The sequence below is a fragment of the Chelonia mydas genome, chromosome 4 (genome assembly GCF_015237465.2).
Source record: "Chelonia mydas isolate rCheMyd1 chromosome 4, rCheMyd1.pri.v2, whole genome shotgun sequence".
NCBI classification, from domain to species: Eukaryota; Metazoa; Chordata; order Testudines; family Cheloniidae; genus Chelonia; species Chelonia mydas.
This window is the reverse complement of record NC_057852.1, coordinates 19,604,573-19,623,511: the sequence shown is the minus strand read 5'-3', so window position 1 is coordinate 19,623,511 and position 18,939 is coordinate 19,604,573. Positions and strand designations below refer to the sequence as shown.

Here is an 18,939-nt window from a genome sequence, read left to right as displayed (position 1 = left end):
CTAGGATTTGACTTCCAGTTTTTAAAGAATGCCTTTTCGCCTCCAAGCGCTTCGTTTACTCAGTTGTTTACCCATGGTAGCATTTTTTGGTTCCCCGCGCCCCCCCCCTTTTTTTTTTAAAGTGGGGTATGCATTTAGTTTGAGCCTTTATTATGGTGTTTTAAAGTAACTTCCATGCAGTTTGCAGGCATTTCACTCTTCTGGCTGTTCCTCTTAATTTCCATTTAACTAGCTTCCTCATTTTTGTATAATTCCCTTATTTGAAGTAAAATGCTACTGTGGTGGGTTTATTTGACATTTTATCCCCCTACAAGGATGTTAAATTTAATTACATCATGGTCACTATTACTGAGCGGCTCAGTTATATTCACCTCTTGGACCAGATCCTGCATTCCATGTAGGATTAACTCAAAAACTGCCTCACTTCTTGTAGGTTCCAGGACTGGCTATTTCATTTAACGTGTCCACAAATTTCATTTCTGCATCCCCTTCCCAGTCACCAGGAGGACAGTTGAAATAGCCCATTATTGTTGTATATTCTGCCTTTGTAAGCCTCTTTAATCTCCTGGGGCACTTCACAATCACCATCCTGGCCAGGTGGCTGGTAATATATTCCTACTCTTATACTCTTATTATTCAAACATGGAATTTCTATCCAGAGATATTCTATGGATCTACTTAATGTACTGTCCGCACTATGGTTGGGGGACTTTTGTTATGATTTATGTATATAGGACTTTTGTAATTAACCCTGAAAGGGTTACATATACTTCAGGACTATTTCTGGGGTCTCTGAAGGGAAAACTGAGGCATCCATGCTTGTCATACCATGGTCTGGCACCAGAGGGCACCCAGGTGAGGCTGCCCTATGACATGCACTTAGTAGAATTTGAAAGTTGAGAGCAATTATCAGATACAGCACAGGTTATAGCAATACCTAAGTATGAAAAATGTCCACATTTCTATTTGCAACTAGGTACACATATGTTAACGTGAATGAAAAAAAGAATGATACGGTGATATTCTGTATATACATATAACAAACAATTAAGGATTACAACATTACAATGGTAATGAAGAGTTAGTGCAGAGGTTCTCAAACTTTTACATTGCTGATCCCTTTCACACAACAAGCCTCTGAGTGCAACCCCTCCTTATAAAATTAAACACACATTTTTTATGTTTAACACTATTATAAATGCTGGAGGAGAAGCAGTATTTAGGGGTGGAGGTTGACAGCTGATGACCCCATTTAATAACCTCACGACCCCCTGTTTGAGAACCCCTGAGTTAGAGGAAGTATCATGTTACATAGATATGGAAGTCTCAAGACAAAATGTCAGCCCTCTTATTACAGACTACTGAAACTAGGTTTCTAAAGCTAGGACTAGTAAGAATGAGAAATGTGTTACTTTTTAGAGTATAATGTCATTTTGTTAAGCACACTGTAATTCATCTCCTCTAGTATATTATATTAGTACGTGTTTTGTAGCATTAGTACACATGCTCCTACCACACACAGATTTCAAGACAAGTTTACCGAAAGCAGCTGCCTTAAAGTTTTATTTATTGAAAAGGCTTAATTAGAGTTCATCATTGGTCAGGGCTGACCAATTAAGACTTTTAAAAGGTTATGCACTGCAGACACCTGGGACTAACAGGCTATTCAACTTTTAAAAAACAGGTATTTTTCTGGGGATTTTCTTCAGTTTCCCTACTAGATGCTATTGCCTATTCTCCTGTGAGAGTGACCATGGTATCTCTTTAAAGGGCTCAACATTCGTGTGATTGAGCAAGCGTGTGTTTTGGGGTGAGCGATGGTGGGGTCTTTCAAAGTGACTGGAAGCTTTGGAAAATATAATCTGTGGGTGTGATAGACATCTAAATTACAGCACTCAAGTAACTATCATACCCAAGAACTATGATCTCTTCCCCCTTTGGTATCCAGTAAAATTTTTATTACTCTCCAGTTGTGTTATCAGAATACAGCCCAAGAGCAAATATTCCCCCCTCTAATTAAGATTGCTCCTGCCCACAGACAAATGCTACACTCCTCATTCCATACATGTCCAATTCCATTCTATTCAGGTTCTTAAACAGCCCTCACCACCAAAGCATCTGAACACTTTGCAGAAGGGCATAAGCGATATGACTATCATTTGTCACATGTTGTTCTCTCTTCCTTCCTCTTCCTAGTGGAAAGTAGTGCGAAATTATATGTATTCTTGAAGGAGTGCACTTTGCACTTAGAATGAAAAGTGGTGAGGTTTGTGATGCTTCTTTGATCCTGTGGGAATTTATTCCCCATTCTGGGACCGTCCCTAGAGAAAGCTCTGTTTCCTGTACAGATGAGCTTTACCCTTGCAGAAGACAGTTCTATTGCGCCGGAGGACCAGAGTTGCTGACCACAGTCCCAGAACTTTTTGTAATTGCAGAAAAGAAAAGGACAGGCTTTTATAAGCTTCCCTGTCTAACAGAGATGGAAATTAGATTATTTTCAAGAATGGTTTAACAGCTCTGTGGGGACTGTGTGATTTTGTTTTTAAAACCAGCCTTTTGGATATTGTTTATTGTGTGGAAGTCTCAGATACTCAGTGTAGGGGAATCAGAGGTGGAAATAAGAACACTGTCAATCACTTAAAAAAAAAATGGAACCAATCTAGTCTGGCAGAGCCTACTCCCAGCTCGCCTTTAATTATCACAATAATAACCCTCCAGCCAATGACTTGAGCTAAGCTTCCCTGAAAGCACCACTACCCTTTGACCAGACCAGAGAGACTTCTGGAGTTGCATGAATCGCCTTTCCATTATAATCCAAATATCTCTCAGTCTAGGAAGCCAAGGATAAAAGTGTACTACTTCCATGTTTTAATTAGTAACCTATTTTTAACTTTAAAAATCTGTCACTGAAAGGGAATAAATCAAACTTTAGATCAACAATTCACCACAAATTACAGCCTTGTATTCACTGAGGCCATATGTTGCAATACAATATTAAGTTAGAGAGATGGAAAGGACCTTAACTCAACTCTCCCAAATATAGTTGCTCCAAACAATTATTCTGAGTGTACTAGCCAAAGTTTTGTTTTTAAATATTTCTAACTTCCATGCAATACTACAAGACAGACATTTTAACGTTGCTGATGATTTCTATGACAAAGCGAGTGACTATAAAAAGTGGTTAATACACACCATGTAGAACTGCAGGCGATAATGTCTCTTCACTAAGCTCAGTACAAACATGCAGAAACCTGTACAACAAAGAACAAAAAAAGAAAGGTGCATGTTGTGCAATCTTATATTCTAATTACACTGGATAAACAGAACCCTGGATATACAACAATTAGTTTACTTTGAAGAGGCTTATTCTTCCATCAGGCTTTTAGTTTAAAGGATTTCAGCATATCCAGTAAATGACATACTGAGATTTAATTCCACTGGCATAAACATACTAATTATTTCATGTCAACTTTGTTCCTTTCAGTTATCAGCAAAAACAGTCACCATATACATTAATTTTACACTAACTTTAAAATCTACTACATTTATTTTACACTACCTTTAAAATCTACTACTCCAAAACAAGTGACAGCTATCTTATTCTGATGTTCGCTTCATTAGAGCTAATTTAAAGAAGAATGCCAGGTTTAAGATCCCTCGCCCAAGAGACTTAGTGTTATATTTGTATGAAAAAAATAGAAACGGTATTTTGTTTATTTATAGCGTAGCCCCACCATCAACCCATGGCCAAGGGGTATGGAGGACAGGGATTTGGCTTGATGGTCAGGGGAATAATACCCCTCTGGTCCTGGCCAGTATGAGAAATGGTGGTATCTCTTCCTCCCACCGTGGCAGCCTTGTGCATGACCTGAGTTTGGGCAGAGCTCAGGGGCCCTTAGGTCCCCACAAGGATACTTTAGTGGCCTGCATACAGCTCACATCTTGAGGCTATTAAAGAAAGTAAGGCGTCATGGATGAAAACCATGATCCATAATTGTTCTGTCTCTTAGACAAACTACTGAGTAACAGTGGGTCAATTTTCAACCTGGAAAAAGGTTAAACCGTCAGGTGCCACAAGGTTCTGTATTAAGACCAAGATTGCTTAATGTGTATTTATGAAATATGTGAAACGCAGAAGGAACAGTAAAATGGCAAAATAGGCAGATGACAAAATAAATCAAGGTGAAAGGTGACTGTGGTGTTTCAAAAGAAGCAAATAGATTAACGGGCAACACAATGCCAGATAAAATTAAGTGTTGACAAATGCAAGGTAATATATACATTGAAAGTAATACTCTGAACTACTCATACACCTTTCTTTGTATAACTACTCAGGAATGGCTCTTCCTGTGGGCAGGTTATTCCATACTCACCCACTTTGCGGTTTCTTGCATGTTTTTCAGACAAATCTGGTACTGGCCCCTGTTGGAGCCAGATTACTGGTCCATTATTGTAATTTCTGTGCTCCTGAGAGCACAATTAGAAGACAATGGCTTTTCACAAGCAACTTTGCAACTGGAACTAGGTTAAAAATTCTGTTGATATGTAAGTCAAAACAGAACCCTGCCTTTGCACCTAGTATTAGGTGTTTCACAAGTGTTCCTCAACCAGACAATTTATGTTCTTAAAGAGCCATAACACACACTCCTTTCAGACTGTTTCAACTATCACTATGCCCTCACAGTATTTAGAAACATCACCCTTGACTTGGCTAGCCAAACAGAAAAAACTACAAAGCATGTAGTCTGACACTTCCAGCAGTTATAATAGGTGTTCATTCATGACAAGCCTTATTCCTTCTCCCCCAAATCTTCTGCTTTCTAAGCAACCCCTTTTTAGGCAGCACCCAACATTTAAAGCTTTGCATTCCATCAGATTTCATGTTCAATTTTTTCATTGGCAAAACAAATACAGACACCTGGTTTCCTTTAACAAGGGAGAGAAAAAATAATGGATGTGAGGAAAGCTACAGGAAATAAAATGAACTTTTGAAGTGCAAACAAATATGTAAAAATGTGCTCAACACCACTGAATAAGAATACATTAACCATTGATGGACTTGGGAATGGTTTACCAAAAACTCACCTGTCAAGTAGAGTGTAAAAGATATAAACCTGTGGTAGCGAATTAGGAATTGAAGTTGCTCTCTTCTCTGAACAAAAGTAGCGAAGTAATCTGCCACTGTCTCTCCATAGAAAAAATAGTTCACACACAACAAAAAGTACCTATAACATATACAACAGGCACTGGTTATTTTTTCTGGACTATTAAAAATACCTCTTGTACTGTTAGATTCTTTCAACAAAAGAAAAATGATCAAAAAGTACAAACTGAGGCAAATAAGACAGATGCTCATGGGCAAATTAAATATAAACAAAATTTCAATACTTCCTTTAATTGAAATTCTTGCTTGTTACTTACCAGCTTAAAGATCTAAACCATGGTAATTCATAGGAATGATAGACTCTGTAGCCTATAGTAATGATTTCATGGAAACACTTTACTTGAATGCTCAAGACCTGAAATTAAGATAGAAAGAAGAATTATCTGGGTGCACAGTTCTCTAAAGGCACTAACAGATGATAATACCTGCATTAAAAATATCTGTTGCACAGTCATTGCATAAGCAGTTTGGATAATTTCAAAAGCGATTACAGGATGAAACAAACATTCTGTTTTGAACAAATAAAAAATGAGGCAGTCTATAAAATGAAACACTGGGGACTGATTTTAGTTGCTTCACCATGAAACCTACTGAGGCTATCAACGTTTTTAGGGAAAAGGTTTTTTTAGAAAAAGGTTTGATGAATGCACTTACAAATGGCAAGTAAGAAGCCTTCCTTGATGAATAGGGTTTTCAACCCTTTTTTTTTTAAAACCAAATTTAATTTCGCATTTAAAGGGGAGATTTTCAAAGGCTCAGAGAAAAGTCAGGTGCCCATTTCCCACTGAAGTGCAATAGGAGTTGGACATCTGTGTCTATGCTACACAGTTAACATGGGTTAGCCTACCTCACATGCTAGCATCCCCATTGCAAAGCCCTACCAGAGTTAATTCTGTGTCCTCACTGTCTCTGCATCCACCCATGTGTGTCTGGGGGCATATCTTCTTTATGCAGAGAGACCTAGGGTCACTGTTTTTCCCCAGTCAATTGCACCAGTTGCAGGTGACCTTCTCTGTCCTATAGGAAGGATGACAGGAAGACACTGGAGGACTATCAGTACTTGAGTGATTTAGCCTGTGTCCTCATTGCAAAGTAGGAGAGCTCCAGCCAGAGTTAAAGTGGAACCCCATTGTAACCCATACCCCCAGCCAGATAAGCTAGCCCTAAAAAGCCAGATCAGAATTTTTTCTATGTAGACAGCAGAGAGGCTAAGGCTAAAACCAGGGAAAGAGCCTACGTGTGCAGTGTAGACACACCCTACCTTTCTAGGACTTTCCAGCTACTAAGAGAATATTACAAGCTGAACAGATCAGCGCTGTCTTCCTTAATGTGTAAACATATACCTTTGTTTACACTTGGCAAAAGCATAAATTGGTAACACACATATGACATGTATAAGTAGGGGCATAGCGAGCAGATCGAGGGACGTGATCGTTCCCCTCTATTCGACATTGGTGAGGCCTCATCTGGAGTACTGTGTCCAGTTTTGGGCCCCACACTACAAGAAGGATGTGGATAAATTGGAGAGAGTCCAGCGAAGGGCAACAAAAATGATTAGGGGTCTAGAGCACATGACTTATGAGGAGAGGCTGAGGGAGCTGGGATTGTTTAGTCTGCAGAAGAGAAGAATGAGGGGGGATTTGATAGCTGCTTTCAACTACCTGAAAGGGGGTTCCAAAGAGGATGGCTCTAGACTGTTCTCAATGGTAGCAGATGACAGAACGAGGAGTAATGGTCTCAAGTTGCAATGGGGGAGGTTTAGATTGGATATTAGGAAAAACTTTTTCACTAAGAGGGTGGTGAAACACTGGAATGCGTTACCTAGGGAGGTGGTAGAATCTCCTTCCTTAGAGGTTTTTAAGGTCAGGCTTGACAAAGCCCTGGCTGGGATGATTTAACTGGGACTTGGTCCTGCTTCGAGCAGGGGGTTGGACTAGATGACCTTCTGGGGTCCCTTCCAACCCTGATATTCTATGATTCTATGACATTTTAACTAACACAACGTTAAACAATTATGTCTTAGTGTGGACAACACTTGTTTAAAGTGTGTTAGCTGGTCATGGCTAACGTTTGTTGTCATATTTAACATCGTATTTAACGTCATGATAGTTAAAAACATGTTAACTAACTTGTTGCTTTTTCACAGTACAGACAGAACCTCAAATGTTTACCCTCTAAACTTTTAAATATTTAGATAGCACTCCTCACAAACCCTCCATGCACTTTAAGCCCTACTATGCAGGTAAATCTTTGACCTCACAACCTCTGTCAAAATTTAAACATTTCTCTCCTCCTCTGTTGGAAATAAAATTGTCAGTCTTTCCACTGCATGAGCCATTTTTCTTTATAAAACAGATGCTAGAATATGTGGTCAATCAAATGTAGTATCTCTACACACTTTATAACATTGTCAAAAGATCGGAGCCTTGAAACTTCTGCTGTGTGGTATAACACGGGAATAAGTTCATACGGTTACTTTTTGCTTCAAGGCTTGTCAGTTAAGCCTGTGTCATGCATGTCTCAAAAGGTAAATATACCAAACCATGTGGCAAAACAATCAGTTATTTTTCCTTCCTCATTATAACCCTACCAGCATAGTGTGAGAACACTCAAAGGAAAAAATCAACACGTATGCAAAGATGACGACTACACTCAAAGTAGTTATTACAAGAAAGAAACTCCATTCATTAAAAGAATGAATGACAGCATTTACAGATCCCCTTTTCTAGAAACTAGAGGAAAAACAATATCTACGAGATGTAAATATAGGATATGATAATACTGATAACACAACATTCCAATGGGTCACACTACATGTCACACCTTCCGTAGAGGTTTCAAAATAGGTTCCCCTCCCCCCCCCCCAACTTTTCTGGGCAGCTAGACACATTTATTTAGGGTCAAATTCAAAGGAATTAATGGGTACAATTATTACCCCATTTCAATTGTTCAAAATGATATACCAGGCTATTACTTCTCATGGTTGGAAAAGTTATATTTACCAATTTTTTCTAATGAATAATGTTTGCATCGTAACAAAAAACTGAAACACATATATACTGTTAAAGACTGAAGACAATCTGAAAGGTGCATATTTACACAGGGAAGTTGTCATTTGAACTATTAAATATCACTTTTAAACATCTGCCTGTACGAGTACATAAAGCTCCTTCAACCAGACCCATTTTTACTATCAGGTAAATTAAAGATGATTTTCAACAGATTTAACTGTACTGTGTTAAAAATGCCATAAGCTGCTGGAACACTGTCTACACTTGGGACACCAGTGGTGTCAACACCTGGGTTAATTTCTTCAAAAGTCCATAGTATAGCATTTCAAATGTATGCATCTCCAGACTCTGTTATACACATTCCAAAAAAACACCTTCCTCGTGGACCCCCACAAAAAACTAATAGATAACCATTGAGCGTTACTTGTTTTCTTCCACTGTAAAGTGAAAAATTTCTTCTGACCAGAAATATTAGAATATTTGGATTCATTACTGATATACATGGAACTTTTGTTTTTTATTTTCCAGGCTTTCTAAAAGATGATTAAAAGAAAACTGCAGCTTTGGGGGGAGAGTGGGGTTGAAAGACATTTTCCAAAGAGTTTTGTGGCATGAGTGCTCAACCTAAATTTAGTTTGATAAGACAGAAAAGAAGCACTCAGTGTCTACTGCTCTATTGCAAGGTTGTATAGGACACTGATACAACTTTGAGTAAGACCTGGCATGTTTCAAAGCTGGAGTAAAATGTATTTGTTTATTTTAGGGGTGACTGCCATAACATGCCTATATAAAGAACTCTCTCAGGAGGCCACACCCGATGCTTCAAAAGAAAGTGAAAACCCATCACACACTTAACCAATTGTACAATGCTGTACAGAGAAGAAAAAAATTCCTTGAGGGTCAACTCTATGACCTGAAGCAATAGATAATGGGTGAGAGTGTAGTGAAACAAAACGGCTCATCTTTTAAGGGCTATTTTCAAAAACTATCTATGTACACAGTACATGGAGCAAAGTTTTACCTGAATGATCATGGAGAAGAGAAAGATATTGGAAGTTAGGAATTAATGAAAACACTAACTTAACCACCTTGCCTTAAAAACTGATCCATTCTGCATTTTATAAAGTTTGGCAACTAACAGTTGTTAGAAAAAAGTTACTAAACACAAGAAAAGCAAGCTTCCAAGTAAAATAATATTCAGACACACTAAAAACCAGTTAGGGTTGCTAAGGGACAATAAATTTAAAAAACACCCCAAAACCCAAAATACAATGTAAAACTATACATCTGCATACATCAAAATCTCACCCACCTCCTCAGAAAGACTCTCAAACACATATTGTACATTCTCCTAGTGTGTCAACCCTACTCAGCCATAATCACCTACATGACATCCCAAGTAAATCTCTGATTTTTCAATAGAAGCTGAGGTAAGCCAACTCTGAGCCTGAAAATCCCACATGTTGATCTAAAGTAGTTCATTATGAAGAGGGTTCAGACACTCTCGACATACAAATCCTTTAGGATTCTAAGAAGTCATGGTACAAAAAAGAAATTTCTACATGCAAACAACAGAAATTGCACTGAGATTTCAAAGCTTCCTTCAGTTTCTAAAGATGCTTACTTGACATACTTCAACAGTCTGTCTCATCAGTGCTCTTAGAAGACCTTCAGCAGCTGTACCACATATAAAAGTTTGAGATTGCTATTGCCTGCAAGCTAATGGATCTGTTCTTTTAGGTCAAGCTGTAGCTGCCCATGCTTTTAGACCCCAATGTACTGTGTTAAAGCCTTAAAGATGACCCATGGACATAGTTACATGTTTCCTGAAGAATAGTTAACAAAACTTAATCTTACAATAAGGCAGCTTTGAGAGGAGGACTAAACTGTGAGCACAATTCTCAACAGAGAAGACTTGAAATCTCAAGCACTAAAGAGATACCACTTGCTGGTGAATCAGACCTTAGTTTCAGGTAACACCTTTCAATATTTAACCTTTCATACACAGCTATCAAGGTCCTCTCCAAACTCGTAACAACTGTTTATAAGTGACAGTGGTATTATCCAGATGCACTTACAGCAGCTCTTGCAGCCATAGAAGAATATTTCAGGGATGTCTGACATAAAATAAATGAAAGGGAGTGGAGGGTAGAAGACACTAAGGTGAAAGAGAACGTAAAATCTATTATAAAAATATATTATGCACAATAATTAAAAAGATGCTGGATGCCTATAAGAGAAAAGAAGGACAGGAAGAAATATAATATGAATGGTTAAAACAGAGCAACAGACTGAGGGCATGATACAATGGGAGACGAGAAAAACATTATCAGTCAGATGCTCTCTCAGCTAAGCCAAGTCCAAACTTGGTGCAGTTGAGGAGAGCGAAGAGGAAAGGTGGTTTTAATCCACCTTCTCACTTCTCTGATCTGGGGCCAAAATGTTCCCCGGCATAGTTTAGAACAAACTAAGGGAGCTGCTTTAGACAATGCCAGCCACAGCCACCCACTGGGACCATTGTAACAGTCCAGGATCCGCACTTTGCCATCTACACATCCCTTACACAGCACAGAAAGGGTAATCACAAATGCAACTTTTAGGATGGCTTGTATGACTATTTGCACTGCTAAGGCAGCAAAAACTCAGCCTTAATTCAGGCCAAGAATATAGCTCTCTACAAAAATTTTTTTCAAAAACTGCATGAATATACAATCCATTGATTATACCCCTTGTGTATACTCTATAAAGAGAAAAAATGTGTTAGGGGAGTTATAAGGTCAAAACACTCAGAAGTCAGAAATACCTAATTTAGGTATCCTTAATCCTACCTGTTTCCACACATGCCTTAAAATATGGTCTCTGTATGCATATGGAGCAATGGCAGTCACACCATAAATAAAGTTTCAATTGAGTTTGTTATAATCCTGATATTGACTTCCCTATAACCTAAAGTATGTTACTGAGGCAACAGTGAATTTTTTCTAGAAAATCTGAAGTGAACTAAACCAACAGTTTATTAATTATGACACCTTAAAAAGAGAGGTTAAATACATTTCCACAACTCTAATTATTTTAGAACTTCACAGAAAAAAAGTGAACCAGATAAATACTTTATTGAACTATCCTAGCTGAGACAGTGTCAAGGAACAAAAATCAGCTCATTAAAGTAAGATTTCAAAGTTAATGTTTTCTTCAGGGTCGTCAACTCTGGCAAGCTTAGTACAGGACATCCAATGACTTCTGAAAAGCAGGCCACTCTGTATGAGGAGATGGAAAATCACGTTAAAGGAGGGCCGAGAATGATCTATAAATTTTAGAAGTGGAAATTTATTGCAATAGTTTCAGTCCCATTTTCAAGGATCTCTAGAACAAAAAGGACTAGAGAGTCATTATTTTATTTTACATTAAATTATAGAAGTCTTGAAAGGTACAGTACATAGAAGTACCAACAAAGCCAGCAGTCCCTAAAAGCTATGTGTGAATGTCAATCCCATACCTTTCACAAGTACTAATTCACTTCAATACAAGGTAAATTGCTCACCAATTTGAAAGTTCTATATAATTTGCCTTCATGTTCATTTTATGTATTATGATCAACAAAAAGGGTGAGTAAGTCTGACACAGGAAAATGTGTTTAGAAAACTTACAAGAAGCATCAGCATAAATGATCCAAGATATATGATCAGGAAAAATAATGATATCATAGCTAACGTTAAAATTCCACGAATCCACCAGTTTTTCCATCTGCAAAGAAAACATATTAGGACAATTAAAGAAAACAGTACAGTTAACAGTCTCTTCATAGTAATAGATATCTTTTATAGTAAGTATTTCCTTTAGTAACTGAACAATTAACAAGGCAATTTACAAACTGTGGCAACATGGGTAGCATGCTTATTGCTACAAGCTTTGAAGTGGTGCAGCATATGCTCCTCTTTGCAGAAGCTAGCTCTTGCTGGGTGATGTAGAAGGGACCCAAGGTAATAGCCCTGCCCTTTTTGTGGAGTGGCTACCACCACACACAGAGGCACTAGTAGGGAGCAATCCTGTGCTCATATGAGCACTAGGACTGCAATATCAGCCCTGACATATATGCATGTGGGAGGAGATGGGGTAGGCTATTTCTACCGTTCTCCTATTGCATATCCATACTGGATCTGGCCACAATCTGGTCCATAAGGGGAAAGTTGCTGTTAGCATGTAAACATTCTTCTCCAAACTTAAGATTCTTTTCTTAAAAGGGATTCAAACAGACTGGTCTAAGAAAAAAAAAAAAATCGAGATTGCTTTTCATACAGTTGTTCAGCAACTGGATTAAAAAACTAGATTGTTGTAGAAAATTAGTAAAAGATTACTGTCAGCCTGAAATCCAGCTTATTTTTAACAATGAGTTAAAGTTTCCAGTACTAGACCTAGTCTCTAGTATCCCTGTAAAAAACAGTGGTTTTATAGTCCTATTTTCTAGTGCATTTGTCTTTTCTTTATGGTATGAAAAACCCACAGGAAAAACAGGGGAAACTGGCTGTACAGGTTAAACCAAAACAACTGACTATTTACCCAGTGTAGGCACATACAAAAAAAATTCTTTCCACTCTCTTGTTCATAACAATCTTACATGTATCTTGTAGCACAAGTAACAAAATTTCTAGACAAACATGACTAAACATAAAGGGACACTGTCAACTTAGTCAATTTTAAAAATCTAATTTGAACTTAAGTTTGTGTTAGACATGTGTAATTTACTTTTAAAGGATTTTATTTATTGGCAAGTGAAGAGTATCCATTAAGGCTACTTAAATGAAGTTGCCATGGGTACTTACACAAAGGCAGAACCACTGCACTACAACAGGACTTCAGTACCGTTTGCTGCACTAACCACAGCAAAGGACCTCTTTGCTCATTTTAGTGATACGTCCTTATCGCTATCAAAAGCTTTTTTTTTTTTTTTTTTTTTTAAAAAGTTTTCCTAAGAATTCCCTCAAGGTGGATGGGACAAAAAAAAAAACAAAAAACAAAAAAACAAAAAACCACACCACACAAAAAAAAACAACCAACCAACCTCCCCCCCCATACACACACTTACCAGCCCCAGCTCCAGCCCCACGCCCTGGGTAAAAGCACCTGTTGACCATCGTAGATCTAGAAAGTCAGCTTTGATAAATAGGTGGGAGCAACCCAGCGAGTCTAGCCCACCACCTAGAATTATGACAAGTGTGCTACCTCATCAACTTTTACTAGAGAGTGTAGCATCTATAGCTAAGATTCTAAAGGTCAAATATAAAAATGGAGGGAAATATTTCAGTGGCTTATACCATAGCTCAACTAGATGCTTGTAAAAAACATTCAAATTCCAATTGGGATACAGATTATGGTGTGAGATACAAGCGGCGCTGCCTCAAGATATTTAATAATCAGAAGTGATATGATCCCAGTAAATAACCTTGAATACACTCTTCAAAAAGCATCAGGAACTGCATTTTGCCTACAAAGAGTACTCATGGACTTACCCTTCAGAAAACAGATTCAAAAAATCTAGAGTAGGGGACATTTTATAGCCATGCATTAGCCAGAATTCCTAATGTCCCATTCTCTGAATACCAGTTAGGACATGTCTGGTTCACAGGCCTTTGTTCCACAAGACGTTTACCTAGTTAGGTGAACCTGAAAGTGTTAGTGTTCTGGTCCTGTTCATTCTGTGAGGGCAGTACAATGAAATTAGCAGTCTGCTCTCAGAAGTGCTCAGTTTGTGTCCATGTTTCAGAGAGAAGTCTTTCAGTCAATTCTGCTTAACAAGAAGCAGAGAAGCCAACAAGATGTGAACACATGGCACTCCAGACAATGGGTTAATGAAAAATGAAGTTACAGTTAATTAGAGGGCAAACAATAAATCTGGTGGGGACTCAGTTTTTGAACAAGGACCCTTGAAATTTCATCATGAGCCTCTCTGCACCTCTCTCTCCCCAACTCTTACTGGAACTTCTGTGACTAGAGGAAAAGTATCCAATTCAACAACTGATTTTATAAGGTTAACATTGTTTCTAAGTGCTTACCCATGACATGCCATACTTTTGTCTTCCTGTCATGTTTCTCAGTTACTAGTTTGCTGCACATCTAGGTGTACACGGGTAAACAACAACATTGATTTTTATCCACCCTGGTTTGTGAACAAAATCGTGAAAAAATAGATGGCCTTGTCACAGCCAAAGTTCTCAACATTGGGCTTAAGAGAAATGTTGAACACATGCTGAGTACCCTGAAGCCTGTTTCTGTAGCTTTGAACAGAATGCAGGGAAATCGCTGTTTTATTGCTGACGCTGTTGAAATTTGGAAGGAACCGAGTGAGATCTTAAAAAGAGAAATATGCAAGGACAGCGTTAAATTACAAGCATTAAAAAAAATGAATGGGACAAGCACTATCTCCAGCTCATTTTCTTGCCAATATTCTCAATACTCGGTACCAGGGTCCAACCTTAACTGCTGAAGAAGAGGAGTTGGCTATGACATGGACATTCAGCAATCATTCCTCCATAATGCCAACTATAATAAAATTCAGAGCTAAGGGTGAACCGTCCAAGAAATATATGTTTGCTGATGATGTTTTAAAGAAATTGGCACTTGGATTCAGAGACTGTTGAAGTGATAATCTCACTTTTAACAGCAGTAGCTTCTTCTGCCCATGTAGAAAGAATACTTTCTTCCTTTGGACTAATTCATTCCAAATTGAGAAATCGTTTGGGACCTGAAAAAGCAGGAAAGCTTGTTTTTCTTTTCCAGATTATGAACAAACAGGAAAATGAAGGTGAAGACGACCAAGTTAGCTGAAGAAGCCAATATTTTAAGTTTCTCATGTTGACCTGGCTGACAGTCTATTTAATTTTTGTTTTTTAAAATAAACATGTCATTTAACTATTTTAGTTAAAAACAATTTTAACAAAAACAAACCTGATTTTGAAAAACTTGAATGTTTAACTAAATTCAAAAATTCATATGCTTGTTTTGTTAAAATATTATATGTTTGCTGTTGAAGAAAAAAATCCAGAATACATAACGTTTTTGTTTTAGTTAAATAAAACAATTTAAATATCTGACGATGTTCTCCTCCTAATACAGCATGGCAAAAAAATCCTCCAAATATTAATGATTAACCTGTTGAATTGGAGATAGTTCACCTCCCAATGACTTCATAATATCGGCTTCAATTACCTTTGGTAAATGAAATAACCAAACAATCATTCATTTTCTGATATAGTTGTAAAACTAATCTGAAAAGTTTTCAAAATAAATCACTTTAAAAATGTATAGTGTGTACCTTCTAAAAATGAAACCTACATCTAACTCTGAGTTGTGAAGAATATGTATTAAGGTTATACCAACCAACAAGAATGCACTTTTATGTAAAAATCCATGATTAAATCTAGTTCTCCTGACAAGTGATTTAAACCATGATAGAAATCAAATCCACATATTAAACCAAAAGCCTCTTATTTCTCTCTCGCGCGCGCTCTCCTTTTATTTAAAAAATAAATAAATAAATAAAGGTCCTGCAACATCAGCCCTTATAACTACTGACGCTTGTGCTGTTGTACCAAGATAGAAAATAGTGAGCAACAGCAGATAATTGTTAAATATCGTAACTTAAAAGCTATCTTAGTTATTTAAAAATGGGTGCAGCTAGAGAACTTTTGGGTAGCATATTTTGAAAGCACAGTAACTATATGAAAATTGTTACACAAGCATTAATATAGTCCTGATACCAGAATACTAAATCCAAAAAACAACTATTTATTTTTATGGCATCATATTCCCTCATTAAATAAAAAACTGACTCCAATTTTGTCTGTAATTATTTTTTAGTCAGCAGCTATCTCAACATTCTTATCCCAAATGTGTTGAATCCTATTTTAGCATACCTGGAAGACAAGCCGGACAGAGCTTTCTTGAGAATTTCTGGAGTGCTGTCTGTTGACGGGGGCACTTCTGGAATATCTGAATCATTTCTGAGATCTAGATCGCCACATCTTTCACCCAAAACTACATCCTATGATAAAGCACATAAAAGAGTATTGTTTAACCTTTCAGAAGGTAGTATATGCTTAGTCTCAAAGATTCATTTGGCTAGTGACATGGAAATACCTGCTTCTAAGAAAATGTAAATGGCAGATCAGCAAAACTATAGATTTTTAGGCAGAGTGAAACTTGGCTTATTGACTATGTGCTTACACAGTTCATAAGAAGGTAAATTATTCACTTACTGTGATGGTACCTGCTACCTTCAAGTAGTCTCATCCTCTCTGTATCCATAAATTTCTCAGACACATCTACATAGACTGCAAATTTTGCAGTCTAACTCTCCAGCTGTGAATAATCAGCTTCTTACAAGATAACAGGGTAGCTTTCTATAGACAATACTCTTCCCAAAAGAATCAGTAGTAGCAGTGGCTTATTTATTTGGATTTATATACTACAAGAACACCCACATCTTTACCCAGGGCTCCGAGGATCAAGGTGCCTTACTTCACTGGAGCAAGTCCCACTTCAACAGCAAAAACAGACGGCACACGGTCAGTCTTTAGCTCAGCATTTCCTCCTATAACAAATTCAGAACCTGCTATCTTTCTGACCTCATCCGCTCACGTCAGCTACTTACAAGAACTATACACAATTTTGATTCTATTTTGCCAACTAGGGTTTGTTCCAATGCCATAAACAGAGGGATCAAACAAGTATAGTTCAGTTTAGCTACCCTTTTTTAAAACTCCACTCTCATCCCAACCTTCTAACGCCCCCTATCCATCTCTTCATTTTCCCCTCTCTCCCCCACCTCATAACTCCACCAATCTTTCCCACCCTCCTTTTGTCCCATTGCCTTCTGATCCCTCAATCTTACCCCAAAATATTTCTTAAAAACACCTTAGTTTAAAAACCACATGCTGGCAATGACAGGTTTTTCAGTAGTGCAGAAGAAAGGGAAAGCTGAGAAATCGGAGCTGCAGGAACGGAGAACAGTTTACACAGAACTTCAATGTCATATCTGGCTTCCCATTCAGTTCTAACTGCAGTCTTGTTTAGGAACTTCCCATCCTTTCCCTTCCCCACCCTACAAAGAGAGGGTGGTAGTTAACCGAAGCACCAACCCTATTCACCCTTTGCCCACTCAACAGGTGGTTCCCTTACCATGCCACTCTCACCAGTGATGTTATATTAACTAGGATTGTATTATTTTCCCTATCTGCTAAACGCCTGCACTCGATTTGTAAGCAGTGTTACATAGCCATGTCAGTCCCAGAAGAGCTCTGTGTAAGCTTGAAAGCTTGTCTCTCTCACCAAGAGAAACGGGTCCAATAAAAGATATACTCACCCACCTTACATGCACTAGGTTTCTTATTTATACTTTGGTAGTGCCTAACAGCTAGTAATCTAAGTAGATTAGACAAAGGGTGAGACAAAAGAGTGTATAACAGAGTGATGTTTGGCAAATGTTTATTCAGTTTGTGTTTAGCCCTTTTCTAATGAATAATTCTTGACTGGATTTTGGTTTGTTTTATTTCATGTTTGTGAACAACGTTTATGTTTTTCTATACCCCAAGGCCACAGAACAGAGTAGTTCTTACTCTGGGGGAGTTACTAGATTTATTATGGAGAAAAAGCATAACCAAAGCAAGTTCTTTAATCTATAAGACTTCACTGTGAAAGAACCCATATATGTGTAAAGTGGTTACATTCTCAAAATTATCCGAGGGGTTCTCCACTTTACAGTATTCTATAATAGGTTAGCAAGTCAGTCCTAAAATTTATGTTGAAGGTGAACAGGCTTGCCTAGCTTTAGGCAATATTTTAACTGCAGTGATCACTGCTTGTGTACATTTCATCAAATAGCAATTTAGTTATTCATTTATCCATCTCTACAGCTTCCAAAAACATGGCAGTTCACTTTTAACAAAGCATTTAAAAACTAGAAAAGGTTTAGTCTCAGGTTAACATTTTCAGAAGTACCTAGGTGGCACAGGGCTTGTCTATATCCCTTGGGGGGAGGAATAGCTCAAGGGTTTGAGTATTAGCCTGCTAAACCCAGGGTTGTGAGCTCAATCCTTGAGGGGGCCATTCAGGGATCTGGGGCAAAAATTGGGGATTGGTCCTGCTTTGAGCAGGGGGTTGGACTAGATGACCTCCTGAGGTCCCTTCCAACCCTGATATTCTATGATTCTATATGAACACTTAATCCACGGCAAACTGGGGTGTAAATCTACGTTACATTACCTTGCTGTGCACTAAGGCCTTGTGCACACTACACAGTTTTGTCAACAAAAGTCAAACATGTCGACAAAAGTGGTGGATGCATACGTACTGCAATGCTCCTCCAGCTGATTAAACTCTCCTGCTATGCCCACATAATAAAAACACGTCAACAAGCGGCACAGACCTTTATGTGACCAAGTTAGAGAAACGCAGACACTGCACTTGTTTATACTGCTCTCAGTGGCCTCTAGGAGGTATTCCAAAATGCCCATCATGACCGCTCTGGTCCACAGTTTCAACTCCACTGCCCTGCAGCCAGATACACATGCATGCACCCCTCCCCTTTAAAGCCCCAAGAATTTTGAAATTCTATTTCCTGTTTGCTCAGCGTGGAGAGTTCACACAGCATCTTCCCAGTGACCATTCTCGCTTTCCGCAGCAAACGCACTCCCGCCTGGAGTACACCAGAGTTTATTGGATCTGTTGAATCTGTGGGTAAAGGAGGCTGTTCAGTCGCAGCTCCGATCC

The 18,939-nt window shown here is 38.2% G+C and overlaps 1 protein-coding gene across 2 annotated transcripts in view; it reads right to left on the bottom strand.

Moving 5' to 3' along the window:
- CDS1 (CDP-diacylglycerol synthase 1) overlaps positions 1-18,939 on the bottom strand; it is a 62,729-nt gene that overhangs the window by 20,785 nt on the left and 23,005 nt on the right. For both annotated transcript variants that reach the window (XM_037896799.2, XM_043545533.1), the window contains exons 2-6: positions 16,086-16,213; positions 11,823-11,919; positions 5,422-5,519; positions 5,086-5,225; positions 3,193-3,251 (exon numbers count right to left, since the gene is read on the bottom strand). In XM_037896799.2, coding sequence (XP_037752727.1) covers positions 3,193-3,251; positions 5,086-5,225; positions 5,422-5,519; positions 11,823-11,919; positions 16,086-16,213 — 522 coding nt within the window. The remainder of the gene's footprint in view (positions 1-3,192; positions 3,252-5,085; positions 5,226-5,421; positions 5,520-11,822; positions 11,920-16,085; positions 16,214-18,939) is intronic.